This window comes from Physella acuta, unplaced genomic scaffold (genome assembly GCF_028476545.2).
Source record: "Physella acuta isolate Inbredline_101_S28 unplaced genomic scaffold, ASM2847654v3 ptg000102l, whole genome shotgun sequence".
Classification (NCBI taxonomy): Eukaryota; Metazoa; Mollusca; class Gastropoda; family Physidae; genus Physella; species Physella acuta.
Window position 1 is genome coordinate 137,533 of NW_026731622.1, and position 18,944 is coordinate 156,476.

The 18,944-nt window shown below is 42.1% G+C and overlaps 1 protein-coding gene across 1 annotated transcript; it reads right to left on the reverse strand.

The window, feature by feature from the left end:
* Positions 1-84: 84 nt before the first annotated feature.
* On the reverse strand, positions 85-18,804 carry LOC131930985 (contactin). The gene is made up of 27 exons (XM_059287660.1): positions 18,754-18,804; positions 16,585-16,670; positions 16,244-16,404; positions 15,799-15,906; positions 15,317-15,549; positions 14,620-14,716; positions 14,247-14,342; positions 13,790-13,893; positions 13,011-13,140; positions 12,324-12,432; positions 11,430-11,620; positions 11,074-11,228; positions 10,782-10,902; positions 9,936-10,217; positions 9,172-9,335; positions 8,675-8,807; positions 7,109-7,178; positions 6,630-6,727; positions 6,074-6,214; positions 5,482-5,576; positions 5,203-5,295; positions 4,067-4,214; positions 3,818-3,939; positions 3,014-3,203; positions 2,474-2,589; positions 1,429-1,606; positions 85-218 (listed from the first exon to the last, which is right to left on the reverse strand). The coding sequence occupies exons 1-27, from the start codon at positions 18,802-18,804 to the stop codon at positions 85-87; spliced, it is 3,606 nt and encodes a 1,201-aa protein (XP_059143643.1).
* Between the last annotated feature and the right edge of the window lie 140 nt (positions 18,805-18,944).

Genomic DNA, 18,944 nt, shown 5'->3' on the forward strand with positions numbered 1-18,944 from the left:
AAGCGTGATGCGATGAACATATTATCACAAGCACACACATATAACTAAAACAGCAAGATGAAGCGTGAAGCGATGAACCTATTATCACAAGCACACAAATATAACTAAAACAGCAAGATGAAGCGTGAAGCGTGAAGCATGAAGCGATGACCAGGCCGATGATTTGAACGCCTCAACTGTCTTAGCCAGATTATAGTCCACCAACACGTTGTTACCCTCTGCAAACAAAAATCGTCAAGTACCACAAAGGGGAAATCAAATTAGAAAAACAGCACACTATCAAAATCTACAATTAGGAAATCTTTTATTGTAATTGATGAACCTCCGGTTAAGTCAACTTTTAGAAACAATTGAGGTTTTTTTTTTAAATTAAGTAGCAATTAGAGGAGTATACTATTTTTTGTTGTAAAAGGTATCTATTAGTCTAAAATACAGTAAATTATAAAATATTCTAACTTTATTTAAGGGAAAAAAATATATTTAAAAGTCGATTCCCTAAAAATAGTTACCTTTGTTGTTTTTTTTTTAAGTTAATGAAAATAAATGAGACCTGCAGTTTCTGGTTTATTTATAAAAAAAAATTGTCCTGGTTTACAAGTTAGTTATCTTACAAATTCAGTTGTTCTTAAGAAGTAACTAAACATTTCTCAAAATACTCGTTAAAAAACTAAGACTGTGTTTTATTCACTCAAATTCTTTTATCATACTTAGAAATGGTTATAAAGATTCATTAACAATCAACAAGTTATAACTAAACCTAAACAACAAGCGATCAACAAACTTCAGACATAAAGTTTATAAAAAATGTATTAAAAAAATAATTTGAAAAAAAATGTTTATCAACTGAATAAGAAAAAATGAATATTGATGTATATTAAGAAAACTCGTACTTGTTAAAGTTCATTCGAATGAAAATCTATATTCCCAAATAAACATATTTCAATTAAAAAATGCACTTTTATGCAAGATTTTTTTTCTTAGGCTTAACGCTGTATGATGTTAGTAAAATTTGTCGCCCAATTTAATTTTCGCGAATTTCCAATTTCGCATTTTTTATATGACGAAGCCTCTGATTAGCCGAAACACGAAATTAGTTTCATTTTAAAGAAACACAATATTTGTTTTTGTGGACATTCAATTAGTAATCTTTAAACGTCACTATTTACTTTGACCAATGTGTTATTGTTTGATACGTTTGATCCTATATCAGTGCAGTAGCAATATATCTCGACGCTGGAGATGACCCCCCCCCCTCCTTCACATCTAGAGCTGCACCGTTGTGCTTCATCTCACTCGACCTACCTACGACAGCCACCACTAGAGCCACGCTTCTGTCCGACCCACCTATGACGCCCACCTATAGAGCCACGCCTCTGTGGGGCCCACCTAAGACGCCCACCCCCACAGCCACGCCTCTGTGTGACCTACCTATGACGAAGTATGTGGTGAGAGACTTCTTGCCGTACCCCCCTTCACTGAAGGCGCACACCCTGACGGCATACACCACCCCCGGGTCCACCTCGATGTGGGCGTGGTGGGCGTGGTGGTCATGGATGACGTAACGGCACGAGGTCCTGTGGTCCTCATTAGCATGCCAGTAGTAGATCTGTGGGCAGAGTGGGACCTTTCTAAGCTTTTATTTTGTTATAGAGTAATTTAAAGCAAGGCAGTGCAAGCATCGAAATAATGAGTTCAATTTCTTTAAAATTTAATTATTCAAGTATAGCCTGTATCAACCAGCAAGTAATATTTGGGAGATTAAAAACAGATTAGGTTAATATTAATAAGTAAATTGTAGATGATATGAGAAACATTTAGAAAACAAACTTAAAAGCATGACTCGATTTAACAAGGACTAACCAAGTAAAAAGAAAACTGGAAGACACAGGTAATTGAAAACTCATTTCACAACAAAATGACCATACGTTTTGAAAGTAATTTTAATTCTATTTCTTGAGAGAAATAACGACTTGCCCCTTTACTCACGCGGGGAATAGGCTTAATCGAATAGTAAGTAATTGTGTACACTGTACACATGCTCATGTTCCACGTAGCCAATAAATGTACACAAAAATTGTGGCCGTGGATGTTGGAAATGTGGATGCCCCTATACTCACCACAAAGCCGTGGATGTTGGATATGTGGATGGTCCTATACTCACCACAAAGCCGTGGATATTGCCCTCGGGCTGGGAGATGTGGATGCCCCTATACTCACCACAAAGCCGTGGATGTTGGATATGTGGATGGTCCTATACTCACCACAAAGCCGTGGATATTGCCCTCGGGCTGGGAGATGTGGATGCCCCTATACTCACCACAAAGCCGTGGATGTTGGATATGTGGATGGTCCTATACTCACCACAAAGCCGTGGATATTGCCCTCGGGCTGGGAGATGTGGATGCCCCTATACTCACCACAAAGCCGTGAATGTTGCCCTCGGGCTGGGAGATGTGGATGCCCCTATACTCACCACAAAGCCGTGGATGTTACCCTCGGGCTGGGAGATGTGGATGCCCCTCCACCAGATCTCGACGTGGTGACCACCGGCCGAGTAGACCCGGATCTCCTCTGGGTACTGAGAGGCGGCTGGACAGAAAAAGACGAGGATTTTACTAGATGTACACGTGATATTACTGTTAACACAACAATTGCACGCGTCCCGGTTCCGAGTTCGACGTTTCAAAGTCCACCCACATCTGGGGGGGGGGGGGGGAGGAAGGGAGGAGAGTAATGACTTCGGCTGTGTAAATACTGACCACACAATCCATTTTATGTAATGAGCACACAGCCATGTTTCATTTGCATATAATATCCAATGCAAATATTATTTATAACGTAATTTGAAGAATTGCCTTTTTCAACCTATATGATTGAATAATACTTACGACCTAAGAAAAAAATATTAAATGCTTATATGTCATTATATAGTGCTTTAAGTTATAATAATCACGATCCCACCCTCCAACTCACCCACCCCCTCCTACCGATTTCCCTCCCACTCTCTACTCACGTGCATGAAGCGTTTCCTGAAAGTAGTACTCAGAGATGGGACCCAGGCCCGCCGAGTTGTAGACTTGTATGGTGAAGTAGTAGAAGTTGTCGCTGATCAGACCGATGACGATACCGTTATCGATCTGTCCGTAGTGTCTGATAAACTCTTTGTAGTCGGTGGCCACCTCGGTGTAGTGCCAGTAGTTGATCTGTACAGGTATATAGCATGGTAAATTTGGTGTACAGCATGGTAAATATAGACAGGTGTACAGTATGGTAAATTTATACAGGTGTATAGCATGGTAAATATATACAGGTGTACAGCATGGTAATATATACATGTGTACAGCATGGTAATATATATATAAGGGTGTAAAACATGGTAAATATATACAGGTGTACAGCATGGTCAATTTATACAGGTGTACAACATGGTAGATATATATTGGTGTACAGCATGGTAATATATACAGGTGTACAGCATGGTAATATATACAGGTGTACAGCATTGTAAATATATACAGGTGTACAGCATGGTAATATATATATATATATATATATATATATATATATATATATATACGGGTGTACAGCATGGTGAATATATACAGGTGTACAGGATGTTAAATATATACAGGTGTACAGCATGTTAATATATATATACGGGTGTAACACATAGTAAATATAGTCAGGTGTACAATATGGTAAATATATACAGGTTTACAACATGGCATCAGTCAGACAATTTAGCTAATGGGGCTAATATATGTTTCAGCTAGACTAGCTCAAGGGAGCTTACATCGTAGCTCTAAACATGACTTACCTGGTAGCCGACGATTTTTCCCCGCGCGATTTCTCGCACCTGCGGTACAGGGGTCCACATGACTGTCATGGCGGTCCCGTTATAGCCGTCTGCCATCACATTAGTCGGTACAGCTACAGGCACTGATCAAAGCAATAGGACATATTTACAGTGGGCATTGCCACGGGCATTGGTTAAAATAAAAACATCAAGAAATAATGAGGGCACAAATTTTAAAGCTTCTAAGAGTGGAAGACTGTTAAAACCTACGGTCTTCAGCAGACATGATGACCACCACAGAACTGTTAGGGCCCATCCCGTGGTTGTTGAAGGCCTGAATCTTGAAGTCGTACTCCAGGTAATAGAACTCCACCCCCACCAAAGTCACGTGACGACCTTCGTTACCAACGACTTCTGCCTAGATAGACGAATACCAGTCAAAACTGAATAAAATTACGGCAGAAAATATTCTATTTAGTTTGTTGTCATTGAAAACATGTTGGCTAAAATCTGGGTAGATTAGACCATTCTTTAGAATTTGCTTGTGATTTGTTTGTTTACATTTAGACATTTGTTATTTTCTTCGGTTTCTCGTTATTTCACCCACCCCTACCTACGCAGTACAAACTGTACCACCACTCCCCCACCCCTTCCGTTACATCCCTCGCCCCCTCCCCCAGTACTTACAACACTACATACATCCTCGGGTCTGTCAGTATGTCACCTCCAATACAACCTGTGCCACCCCTCCCCTACCACTCCCCCTACTCCCACCCCAACACCTCCTCTACCCCCACCCCCACACTTCCCCTACCTCCACCCCCAGTACTTACAACATTCCAAACATCCTCGGGTCTGTCAGTATGTCTCCTCCAATACAACCTCCAATACAAACTGTTCCACCCCTCCCCACCACCTCCCCCACTCCCACCCCCACACCTCCCCTACCCCCAGTACTTACAACACTCCAGACATCCTCTGGTCTGTCGGTGTGTCTCTTCCAGTACAACCTGTATCCGATCCCCTCCCCCACCCCCTCCCCTAAACCCCTCGCCCCCACCCCACCCCCAGTACTTACAACACTCCAGACATCCTCTGGTCTGTCTGTGTGTCTCCTCCAGTACAACCTGTATCCGATCCCCTCCCCCACCCCTAAACCCCTCGTCCCCACCCCACCCCCAGTACTTACAACACTCCAGACATCCTCTGGTCTGTCTGTGTGTCTCCTCCAGTACAACCTGTATCCGATCCCCTCCCCCACCCCTAAACCCCTCGTCCCCACCCCACCCCCAGTACTTACAACACTCCAGACATCCTCTGGTCTGTCTGTGTGTCTCCTCCAGTACAACCTGTATCCGATCCCCTCCCCCGCCCCTCCCCTCCCCCACCCCACCCCCAGTACTTACAACACTCCAAACATCCTCTGGTCTGTCTGTGTGTCTCCTCCAGTACAACCTGTATCCGATCCCCTCCCCCGCCTGCTGTGCTCGCGTCAGGGGCTGAAAAGGTGAAGTAGAGTTTGGCTGAGGTATGTCGGCACAATGTCATCTACATGACATCTGGTCAAAACAACAACACAGCTTAACTGATACCATGGTGACTGCTGTCCACTGTCATAGTTTATACAGTGAGACATCGGATGTTTATTTTAAGAATAGTAAACAAAACACACAAAAAAGTCCTACCTTCCAAGTCATAATTAGGTCACCCACTTTACCACCCCCACCACCCACGCACTCGGGTGGGATACTGGGTGGGGCGCTACGGGTCTGTATAAAACCTGGAACAAAATTCACATGTTGCTTAAATATTATATTTGCTTCTCTTTCGTGGGGGGGGGGGGGGAGGGTGGTAGTGAGAAAAACGCTTTTAAAACCCACGGGCTGCGTGACATTAAACACATCCCTGAGCGATTTATTCGATATATGAAACAATACAACTAACTATAATGTGTAAGTTGACCGAAGAAGATATGTATGTTACTTCAGGTTAAACGTATGTTACCTGAGAAAAATCGTGAATGTTACCTGAGGGAAATCGTGAATGTTACCTGAGGGAAATCGTGAATGTTACCTGAGGGAAATCGTGAATGTTACCTGAAGGAAATCGTGAATGTTACCTGAAGGAAATCGTGAATATTACCTGAAGGAAATCGTGAATGTTACCTGAAGGAAATCGTGAATATTACCTGAAGGAAATCGTGAATGTTACCTGAGGGAAATGTGAATGTTACCTGAAGGAAATGTGAATGTTACCTGAAGGAAATGTGAATGTTACCTGAAGGCTCACTGGGAGGGCTCTCGCCTAGATTGTTGACGGCCTTGAGCCTGAACCTGTAGCCACACCCAGGCAGCAGACCAGTGACCACGACAAACCGCTTGACCTCGACCGAGTGGATCGTCTGCTCCGCGGGCAGATCTGGCGAGATAAGGGCAACAATTTGACGGCAAACGGGCTACATCTGGGTAACATCTGACCGTAAACTATTTCATTTCACGACCTTCGTTTAACAGGTAAAAACGTGATGACCTACTTTGTCTAACGCAGAGGCGTAGCGAAAGGGGGGTACTTATGTCCCCTGGCGCCGACCTTAGAGGGGACGCCAAAATGGGTTGGAAAAACAAATTAAAATGTCATTTTAGCCGCATTTTTGCATTATAAATAGTTTGAGGAGGGGGGGGGGGGTGCAAATCAAATTGAAAATTTGCTTCCGAGGGGGGCGCCAAATTGAAAGTTTGCCCGAGGCGCCGGGAAGGGTCGCTACGCCTCTGGTCTAACGAGTTTTCATGGCTATAAACAACTTTTAAATCTATGACCTAGTTACATGACCTACTTCCTATAACGACGTCCCAGGTATCCGCGTCATAAGCATTGGCCGCCTCCACAATGTAGTGAGTGATGGGTCGGCCATTGTTCTCATTCTCAATCCACCTACAGGTCACAAATTTAAAAAAAAAATGTTTCACAATTTAAAAACAATATGACGCTTTAATTTTAGACCTTGATAATACTTTTCAGGGCTTCATGCAAAAACCAATAGCCCACCCCTGGTTAAATCAGGTTGAAATATGACTGAGGAGGTTGGGACTGATTACACCAGGTTGAAACCTACTTGAGGAGGTTGGGACTGGTTAAACAAGGTTGAAACCTACTTGAGGAGGTTGGGATTGGTTAAACCAGGTTTAAACCTATCTGAGGACGTTGGGACTGGTTAAACAAGGTTTAAACCTACTTGAGGAGGTTGGGATTGGTTAAACCAGGTTTAAACCTACCTGAAGAGGTTGGGACTGATTAAACCAGGTTGAAACCTACCTGACCAGAGCGCTTATGTTGGTGACGGTTGTCGTGTCGGCCTCAACACCCGCAGGCTCAAACGGTGGACCTGTGGGTAAGATGCATGTGTGGGGTCAGTAACACAATTGAGTAGAGGGGGGGATAGGGAGGAAGGTGATTTGCTGAAAAAGAATGTATTCAAAACTAGTCATACATTGAACGTCAAGTCGAAATACATTGCTTGTATTTAGGAATTATCAAGTAGTATAAAAATATGGTGAGGTAGGATGGTAGAGAACATGACTGTGAACCCGAAAGTCTTAAGTTCGAATCCCCGGCTAGAGTCCGATAGAACGTCCTTGAGTCCACCTAGCTCTGATGGTACCCGACTCACTTTAGGGAAATTAAGGACGACTGGGCAAAGTGCTGAACACATCATCTCTTGATATGCCGAGGCCACAGAACTCTACTTCATTAGTATTTACACAGCTTTTATATTACCTTCCATGTGCTAGGCTTTAATCATAGTCTACCTGATAAGTAATAGATACAAGTTCTTTGATCTATGATGCTCACACAGTACCCTTGAAAAATGCATTGTTCAAGAAACGAATACTCAACGAAAAAATAACAACAATCTTTTCTACTCACCAACGACTGTTAAAAAAACTGTTCTACTCACCCACGACCGTTAAAACCGTACTCTCCCATGGCCGTTAAAAACGTACTCACCCACGACCGTTAAAAACGTACTCACCCACGACCGTTAAAAACGTTGTTTTACTCACCCACGACCGTTAAAAACGTACTCACCAACAACCGTTAAAAACGTACTCACCCACGACCGTTAAAAACGTACTCACCCACGACCGTTAAAAACGTTGTTTTACTAACCCACGACCGTTAAAAACGTACTCACCCACGACCGTTAAAAACGTACTCACCAACAACCGTTAAAAACGTACTCACCCACGACCGTTAAAAACGTACTCACCCACGACCGTTAAAAACGTTGTTTTACTCACCCACGACCGTTAAAAACGTACTCACCCACGACCGTTAAAAACGTTGTTTTACTCACCCACGACCGTTAAAAACGTACTCACCCACGACCGTTAAAAACGTTGTTTTACTCACCCACGACCGTTAAAAACGTACTCACCCACGACCGTTAAAAACGTACTCACCCACGACCGTTAAAAACGTACTCACCCACGACCGTTAAAAACGTACTCACCCACGACCGTTAAAAACGTACTCACCCACGACCATTAAAAACGTACTCACCCACGACCGTTAAAAACGTTGTTTTACTCACCCACGACCGTTAAAAACGTACTCACCCACGACCGTTAAAAACGTTGTTTTACTCACCCACGACCGTTAAAAACGTACTCACCCACGACCGTTAAAAACGTTGTTTTACTCACCCACGACCGTTAAAAACGTACTCACCCACGACCGTTAAAAACGTACTCACCCACGACCGTTAAAAACGTACTCACCCACGGCCGTTAAAAACGTACTCACCCACGACCGTTAAAAACGTACTCACCAATGGCCGTTAAAAACGTACTCACCAACGACCGTTAAAAACGTACTCACCCACGACCGTTAAAAACGCCCCCCTCTTGTCGCTGCTCAGGGTGGTTGTAGCCTGACACTCGTAGTAGCCTGCGTGGTGCAGGTTTACCTGCTGGATGTACAGGCCTGTTTTACCTGTCGCGTCATCTTGCACCTGTGGATGACGTCATCGTGAACATTGGGTCATCTAGCCTAACCACACGCCTACATTAGAACACATACACGCTCATACAAACAACATATGAAAAACAAGTAAACAGTTATTATGTTGATTAATGATCAATTCGAATAACCCAAATAATCAATTACTAAGTTGCCCGAAACTTAGAATTTTGAAAAAAAAAACAAACTACAAATGTTTAAGTAGACCATATTGGTCAGTTTAAAAAACAAAAATGACAAATGATGAAGTTGACCATACCGGCTAGTTTTAAAATACACAAAAGACCTATGATTGAGTTGACCGTACCGGCCAGTTTTCAAACTACACAAAAGACCTATGATTGAGTTGAGCATACCGGGCGGTACTCAGGATTACGGTACAAATCTATGGGATGTCCATTGAACAACCAGCTGTAGATCATGTCGGTGCCCTTGGCATAGGAGGCGTGGCAGAAGAGGAACACGGTGGTGTTGAAGAGTGCTGTCTGGTCTTGTGGTGCCACAGTAATAGCTGTACCTTCTAGAAATTTTGAAAACATGTCTTGTAAATTTTATAAATTTTTGTTTTAACAATGGTCAAAGGGAAATAACCAAATTAAACTTACAACTAAACTTAAAACTGGATTATCGTTCCTGTCTTAAATTGATATGTTATTTTGAGCATTCTGTTTTAGTTGAGGGTGTGTAGTTTTAAAAATGTTACATTTTAATACGGTAAATAAGAAAGTTGAAAAAGGCATGTCATAAAGTATTCATCAATTCACTTTTGTTTTGTTTTAACAAAAATATTGACTTACTTAGCACATACACATCTCAGAGTCTTACAAGTGTACCCAAAACGCACATACCCCCAACACACATTATCACACGCCCAAACTCACTATTTTAACACGCACTATTGAAAAACCTTATACACACATATAACAACACACATACGAACACATACTCATACATATATAAGCATTCATGCACCTCCCACACATACGCGCATATCTCCTACACTTACTCACGCATACACCCCTGACACACGCGCACAACTATACGAACTACTGCTCACACACCCACACATGCACATATACCTACACACACCAAATACACACACACCCACACACGTACAAACCTATGACTCGGACAGTCGTCCTATCCTCGGCCTCCCCCAGAGCGTTGGTCGCCTTACATACATACGTCCCCTCGTCCCCCTTGGTGATCCCCACGACCGTCAGCTGCCCGTGCACCCCCTGCTCCATGTTCATCAGTGACGTCGACAGCTCGATGCCATTTTTAAACCACGTGATGGTGGGGAGCGGTGCGGCCTCGGGACGACATATCAAGGTCAGGTTGCCGACGTTTGACGCACGTGTGATGTGCGGCAGCGGGTATTTCCGGAAATTTGGTGCGAAAGCTGAAATTGTAAAAAAAAAAAAAACAACATCAAAACACATTTAAAAAAAACAAATTAGATTTAGGATGATTTTCTGACTCCTGGCTAAATGTATAGCCTACTGGTCTGACATTACTTAGAAATTTTAAAAAATCCTTACATTATTGTCTAGCTAGGTTATACAAGTAAAGCTGGCGAACTTTTTAGTTTAAAATTGTCATTAATTTGATTATTAATTTGATTATTAATTTGATTATTAATTTGATTATTAATTTGATTATTTGCTACCTGCTGATGATAAATGCTTAAGTTTACTTGTAACCTAATAATGAAAATACATATTTATAAAAAGATTGTTTATGTTTGTGTATTTGACAAGCAAGAAATTGGGTTTGGGAAAGTAAAGGCGACTGGGTATAGTGCTGACCACACTATCTCTTCATATGCCGAGGTAACAGAAACAAGTGAACTCAACTTCACTTGCCCTATAAACCGTCAGGTTTGAAGAGGTCACTTTTTTAATTCCGTCTCTAAAGCTGATCAATATTTAACAAAAAACTGACCAGTCAAAGCTCTAGAACTGACCTAAGACACGTAGTTGACCTTCAGACATTGTGGTGCCGTGGCTGTTGGACGCCGCGCATTGGTACATGCCGTTGTGGAGGTTCGGATCCAGCACGGTAAACACGAGGATGTTGTGGTTAACCTGTTTTACAGACACCATGGTAAAAATAAATTTCAAAAATATAAAATGCTCAGTCTTTTAAAACTAAAATTGTAGGTAACTAAAAACTAAACTTTGTTTTTTTTATAATTTCATTCAATAAAAATATTAAAATTTAACTGTCGTGCTAAAGTTTAAAAAAAAAATACTTGCTATGATATTCGTTTCGTTGTCCGTTTTCAAGCGCTCCCCGTTTTTGTACCACTCGTAGACAGGTGCGGGACTTGCACGTGCATCGCAGCGCCAGGTGAGTCGCCCACCCACGTCTGCGTGCTGGTCCTTGATGGGGTTGATGAAGTAGGGTTTGGCTGGAACACAGTATCATACCATTATTAGGTAACTCATTGTCCTTACCTCCAAGTTCAAGGTCACCCAGTGTGCTCACCTCCAAGTTTAAGGCCACCCAGTGTGCTTACCTCCAAGTTCAAGGGTACCCACTGAGCTCACCTCCAAGTTCAAGGTCACCCAGTGTGCTCACCTCCAAGTTTAAGGTCACCCAGTGTGCTCACCTCCAAGTTTAAGGTCAACAGACTTCCTGTCCCCCGTGCTGGAACTCCGCGTCACAGAACAGGTGTACACGCCCTGGTCTTCAAGTCTGGCATCTCGGATGGTCAGCACACGGCCGTGGTCACTCTGGTAGGAGTTGGCCGGCAAGGATTTGTTCTGACGGTGCCAGCTGTACTGGAACTCGGAGTTGGATCTGTGGAAGGAACCAAACAACTTTTGGATTGTATGGGATGTGAAGGAAGTAGACAAGTACGGTCAAAGTTTGTTTTGTCTTGCTATTGAGTACATCTCCCTTGCTGAGTTTTGGGCGGCCTAGTCTAAGAACAAAATGTTTTGCTTGGTTTTATGAAGTTTAAAAAGGTGACACACTACGGAGATCAGTCACTGAGATCCGATAACGATGACATTAGGTATCTCCTCGGGGTGGGGAGTGTTATAACTGAGTCCATTGATGATGCTACTCACTAGTTGGCTGGCCCAGTTCAGGTGTGGGACGGATGGGGGGGGGGTGGATAACCCACTAGTATCAACAATAGACTCAGTTATAACAGAGAGGAGCGGGGGAGGGGGGAGTTACGATACCTACCCCCAACCAAGACGTTGAATTTATATACAAAATATACACTCTAACCAGTATCCGCTCTGAAAGTTTCAAGTATCCCTCCCCAGGAGAAATATGTTACCAGTTACCTATTGTGAAAGCTAGCAGTCTAATGTCACAGAGCGAATAGGTAAGAGGTCATGACATGACACTGATGAAATACAAAATGTCTTACGATCCATAGGCAAAACATTGAAATCATGACATGACACTGATAAAATACAAAATGTCTTACGATCCATAGGCAAAACATTGAAATCATGACATGACACTGATGAAATACAAAATGTCTTACGATCCATAGGCAAAACACTCCAGACGAACGTCTTGTCCAGCGATGGGCGGGGTGGGGAAGATGGCGATAAACTCGTTCTGTATGACCGGCCCCCAGTCGGCCTTAGGGGCTGGGGATAGGATCATGCGATTGGTCAGATTGTAACACGTTGTATAAGTTTATATTAGGTTATATCCGATTGGATAGAAAAAATAGAAGAAAAATAGCAGTTATTTTTGTTTACTTATTTTAAGTGCATGTAAAAGATTATTTCTATACATTTTTTAAGGTTGTTTTATGTACAAAAAAAAAGCTGGTACAATAGTTATATTCTTAGAATAAAAGCCAACAGAAAAGTAAATCAAACTTCCTAGCCTACATCTTTTTTCTTCTTCTTCGTTCTTAATTGTAGTGTTGTAAGGGACCCCTCCAACACAATTAAGAATACGTGTCAACTGGCTAAGCGCCATTGAGGCTATTGACTCCGATTTCAGCCTGCTTTTCTTTTTGGATTTGCTTCCATAGCCTTTGTCCAACCAAGAACAAACTAGTTGTCTCTCCTAGAAGAGTGGCTGTCCCCAGTTAACTAGCCTCATCTGCCCGAGGGTTCGAACTCGAGACTTTTCGGTTTAGCAATCTTGAGCTTTACCGACTCGACCACGCCGACCCCTCCTAGCCTACAGACCTGATGTGTAAAATCTGACTCACCCTGGTCATGCACGTGCAGAGATATGGGCAGCGATGTTCTAGACGGCGGCTGTAAGGATGAGATGGTGTACTGGTTGACCCCTGACAAGACCGCCAGACAGTAGTACATCCCCTCGTCTGCTCGGGATACCTGAACACAGGTGAAACAACAACACTCAAGGTATTCATGTCGCATTCTTTCGGTAGTCACTTGCACTATAGACTTTTGAATTTATTATCTCCCTGTTGTGTCAGCAGAAAGTGCTCTCCCTTGAGCTAATTAACCTCTGATGGTAGCATAGTCATCCCCTCTCAAACTCACCATCAGCAGGAGCCCCTTCATATCCCTCATCATGACCCCCCACCATGACCCGCCATCATGACCCCCACCCTGATCCCCCCCACCATGACCCCCCACCCTGATCCCCCCACCATGACCCCCAACCATGACCCCCCCCACCATGACCCCACAATGACCCCCCACCATGACCCCCCCACCATGACCCCCCACTATGACCCCCCACTATGACCCCCCACTATGACCCCCCACCATGACCCTCCACCATGACCCCCACCATGACCCCCACCAAGATCTCAACCAAGACACCACTATGACCCATACAACACGTCACAATGACCCTCAACCATGACCCCCATGACCCCACAAGGACCACCACCCATAACAACCACGATACTCACATTGACCCGTTATGTTCCCCACTATGACCCCCGCCCATCACCACCATGACCCCCACGATGACCCCCCCCCCCCCCACCGTCCTACCACCATCACAGCATACCTCTGAAAAGTACAGCTTCCCATTCTGCGATATAAACATGTACTTCTGGTACTCTGGCCTGACGAAGTGGGTTGTACTTTGTTTGTACCAGTTGTACTTCACAGCTGGGGAAAGTACAAAGTAAACATAACTTTAGAAAGTAGAGTAACCATAGTCAGTAAATTCAAGCATACAAAGGTGAACATAGATCTAATACGCTATTGGTAAGACAAGTAAAGTAAAAGTACAGTTCACTGTCGGAAACTGGTAGAGTTCACTTATTTCTGTGACTAGGTTGTATAAAGGGAGAGTGTAATGAACCGCCTTTACTTTCCTTCATTAAGTCAGGTACCCATCAGAGCTGGGTGGACAGAAGGATGTGCTACGACTCTAGCAAGGGACTCGTGACTTTGGGGTTAGCAGTCGATGTTATGGATGCGAAGCCTGGTTAACATGTTGATAATGTTGCACATCTCACCTGGTTTAAAGGCCAGTTTACTGCAGTCTATGGCGGCACCTTCAAAGGCTTTGGCGTTGACAGGTGCGTCAGGAACATTCGAGAACTCACCCATAGCTAAACAGATTTTCAACATTTAGAAATTAATGCCGTGAGAAACAAATGAAACTCGTATTTTTAAATATATATTGGCATTGCTGTTTCTAGGGAATAATCAAGGATATATGTATGTTAAATTGCCTGCTTCCAAAATATTTAATATAAAAACCAAAATATCATCAGGTTTAAGATTTTGAAAAATTACAAATGATCTATACTGATCTACAATTCAAGCGATTCTTATTTGTCTGACACATGACCCACATTTCAACAACTGGTCTATTATATGACCTACTTCCAAAAGACAGTTCCACACCGTTGCCAATGACAACGCCGTTTTTATTCTCGGCCCGGCACCGATACTTGCCACCGTCTAGAACATCCTGGGGATTCTGGGAGGAAGACAGACATACACACAGACATAAGTGTTAAGACAGACATACACGCAGACATAAGTGTTAAGACAGGCTGAGACAACAGACTTCAGAATTAAGACTTACACGACTAACGTCAGCATTAAGACAGACAGTCAGACACGGCAGACTTCAATATTTAGACAGAAGGTATCAGAATTAAGACAGATATACACAGTAGACGTCATAATTAAGTATACAGAGCAACGATCTTTTAGTATATGATCAGAAACTGTGATAATGTAGCAATATGTATAACAATAATATACTATTTATTGTTTTTCTGCGTAAATATGTGTTTAATCCGCATTGAAAATCGACCAGTACATAGTGAAATGAAAATGGAACTGAATAAAATTACTGTAATGATGAGCTAAAAACAGAACCGAATTTCTCTATTGATGAGCTAAAAAAAGAACTGAATGAAATTACTGTAATGATGAGCTAAAAATAGAACTGAATAAAATTAATGATGAACTAAAAATAGAACTGAATAAAATTACTGTAATGATGAACTAAAAATAGAACTGAATAAAATTACTGTAATGATGAGCTAAAAATAGAACTGAATAAAATTACTGTAATGATAAGCTTCCCGTTGGTCAGGGTGTAGCGCTGATCTTTCTCAGCTGTGAGTTGTTGTTGGTAGTTCTCTCCCTTCCACCAGGAGTAGGTTGGGGGCGGGTACCCGTCGACGACACACTCCAGCTCCACCGTCAGCGGCGACCCCACCACCACCGTGTTCTGGGGCTGCAGGATGAAGTGGGGTCCTCTTTGTGCCAGCTTGGGATCAGTCCTTTCCACCCCATAATCTGAGAGGGGGGGGGGTTCAAGAATTATTTTTTTTTAATTTCTGGCAAGATTTATTGATAAAAGGACATAGCTACAATAGCTACACACAGCAAAGGTCGAGGTGTCTTCTATATCTACACGTACACGGAACCATTGTGTATCTGGTCAATGTGTTTATAATAATCTAAAGTGTGCCTTATTCTCGAACACTTCTCCTAGCAACAACACACCATACATAGACTAAAAGAAAAGATAAAGAAACAACTTACTGAAATCCCTGAAGTCCTGAATGATCCTGTAAGCCTCTGACTTAGGGACCTCACAGATAAATGGCAGTTTTTGTGAAGGGTCTGCAATGCTCCATCTATAGCCCTCGACTTTTGAAGGGGTATACACATGTTTTACAATAAAAATCTGTCTACTGACAGTGTAAATTTATAGTATTTTTAAAACGATTTATAAAATGTACAATATCTTCAATGTTTCAAGTATCGAATAATAAGTAGAAAAAAATATATTGTTACAAAGAAGAGTAAAATTATATCTTATAAATATCTTAATTTCGATAAATGGAGGTTTTGAAGTATCCAAACACATAAAAATATATTGTGTAAATAGAGTCAGTTATTACATGATAATAAACAATCACATTGTAAATTCAGACGGCTACTTACCAACATATTTATAAACAATGGCACCAACAGATGAACTTACCAACATATTTATAAACAATGGCTCCAACAGATGAGCTAAGGTCAAGGCCTTCCTGCCAGAAACTCTCCGACCCCTCCACCAAGTTGCCCGTACTCTTCCACAGGAATCCACTTCCGGTTCGTAGTTTTGCCTCCTTGATACCGCTTGTGTACCATTCTCGTCTGCAAACAATTTCAGCGTCGTAAATACATTTTATCAAAATTTACAGTAACGGGTAAAACAGAAAAAAATGTAATACCTAAGCTCCGTAAAAATAAAGACAAATTAATCTTACATTTTTAACCAACAAATAACTAGATAACGTAGAAATTTAGATTTTACAAGCGCCCGATTGAACTTACAAATACTTGTCGTTGACTTGTAGAAGTTTCGAGATAAATTCATGTTCCAGGTTGGTCTCTACGCTGACCACTCCAGCTCCGTGGGTCTGAAACAGATCTTTGTTGACGGTATAGGTGTCGTGTAGGGGATGTCGTAGGTCAGCTAATTAGTGAGATGATGTCGGAGGTCAGCTAATTAGTGACATGATGTCGTAGGTCAGCTAATTAGTGTTTGCTGACAGTATACTGTGTCATGTAGGGGTTGTCGTGAATTAGCTAATTAGTGAGTTGATGTTTTGTAAGTGATGAGATGATGTTCTGTAGGTCAGTTAATTAGTGAGATAATTTCGTGTAGGTCAGTCAGTTAATTAACGAGACAATTTCATGTTATTAAGTTCATTAGTGCGACGATGCATATGAAGCTGATAAACTAATTAGTCCCAATTGATGGCACCCCGTCAAAAGAGCGCACGACAAAAGAGCGCCGACATAAGAGCGCAGACAAAAGAGCGCCGACATAAGAGCGCAAACTAAAAATTGAAAAACCAGATTTAATAAATAGGAACATGAAAATTAACTCAGATCAGAAGGCATCGTTTGATGTTAACTCTTTATTGTTTGATTAAAATACTAATTGTTCAGTTTCTTTAGCTAAAAAACAGGTACAATCAACGTGAAGTCCAATTATTCAAAACGCAATCTAATAACACATACACAGATTTTAAATGTTAGGCTCAAGTGAGAATATAAACTAAAATGAAATGTAAAAAAATGAAAACAAGTTTAAATTAATAAAACGTTTCTTTATAGTTGTATTTATATTCCTAAGTTGTGTATAATCTGCCTTGGTTTTTCCACCCCTTCCACTGCCCGTGTTCGTATAGCCGAAACAACTTTCGCTGCTTCGTTTTTAGCCGGATCTGGAGCGTGATTGTGTTTTGATGATGACAGAACAACATCGTTCAAAATTTTTATCCGTCCTCGGCAGCCATCTTTCTTGCAGTATCTCCATGTCGTACTTCCATCAGCATTTACTCTGTCCTTTTGATATCTGTAGCCTTCGACCAATATAATAACCTTCCCTTTCTGTGATTCGATCTTCTCCATGTTACTTGGGTTCAGAGGCGTAGCGACCCTTCCCGGCGCCCGGGGACAAACTTTTCGATTTGCACATCCCCCCCCCCCTAAAACTTTCGATTTGCACCCCCCTCGAGATTTCGATTTGCACCCCCCCCCCCGAGATTTCGATGTGCACCCCCTCAAACTTTCAATTTGCACCCCCCTCGACCTTTCAATTTATTTTTCCAACCCATTTTGGCGCCCCCTAAGGTCGGCGCCCGGGGACATATGTCCAACCCCCCCCCCCCCCGTCCACCCCCCTCGCTACGCTACTGCTTGGGTTAGAAATATTTTCAAACTTCATTCATAACATATTAATCATAATAGATAAATAAACACGTTGTTTTATCGTATCGCCATTTTGTTTAATTAAAACAAGTGTTAACCATGTTATATTCATTTAGCGTACAACATGTGTTTTTTTAATTGGCTGCGCTCTTATGTCGGCGCTCTTTTGTCTGCGCTCTTATGTCGGCGCTCTTATGTCGGCGCTCTTTTGTCAGCGCTCTTATGTCGGCGCTCTTTTGTCGCGCTCTCTTTTGACGGGTCACCCCAATTGATATTCGGTAACAAAAACAAACGAACTACACTTCAAAGTGTATACACATACATAAAGACCAATGAGATAAACAAAGACCAAGTGAACTATCGGACGCTAATGAGTGACCATACAATGCTTCACCTACCGAGCACTGAATCATAGCAACTTCATACGATTTAGGATTATCACTGTACATATGGTAACATACAATGCTTCACCTACCGAGCACTGAATCATAGCAACTTCATACGATTTAGGATTATCACTGTACATATGGTAACATACAATGCTTCACCTACCGAGCACTGAATCATAGCAACTTCATACGATTTAGAATTATCACTGTACATATGGTAACATACGATGCTTCACCTACCGAGCACTGAACCATAGCATCTTCATACGATTTAGGATTATCACTGTACATATGGTAACATACGAGACTTTACCTACCGAGCACTGAATCATAGCATTTTTATACGATTTGGGATTATCACTGTACATATGGTAACATACGAGGCTACACCTACCGAGCACTGAATCATAGCATCTTCATACGATTTAGGGATATCACTGTACATATGGTAACAACTGTCTCCATGGGTGTACCAATCGGATGGGCAATCTGTTAGGATAAAACACAAATTACCTGAATCATTTAGAAATTGATAAGTAAATAGTATAGCCATTTATCTTTAGCTTTTACTGTAGAGCAACACTA

Bases quoted from the DNA above. Each gene is read 5' to 3' on its own strand.
- LOC131930985 (XM_059287660.1), bottom strand. From the start codon at position 18,804: ATGTACAGTGATATCCCTAAATCGTATGAAGATGCTATGATTCAGTGC. The intron at 14,717-15,316 runs GTAATTTTATTC...TCTTCCTCCCAG, and splicing joins ACGGGAAGCTTATCATTACA to AATCCCCAGGATGTTCTAGA. The intron at 11,229-11,429 runs GTGAGCACACTG...ACTGTGTTCCAG, and splicing joins TGTTGACCTTAAACTTGGAG to CCAAACCCTACTTCATCAAC.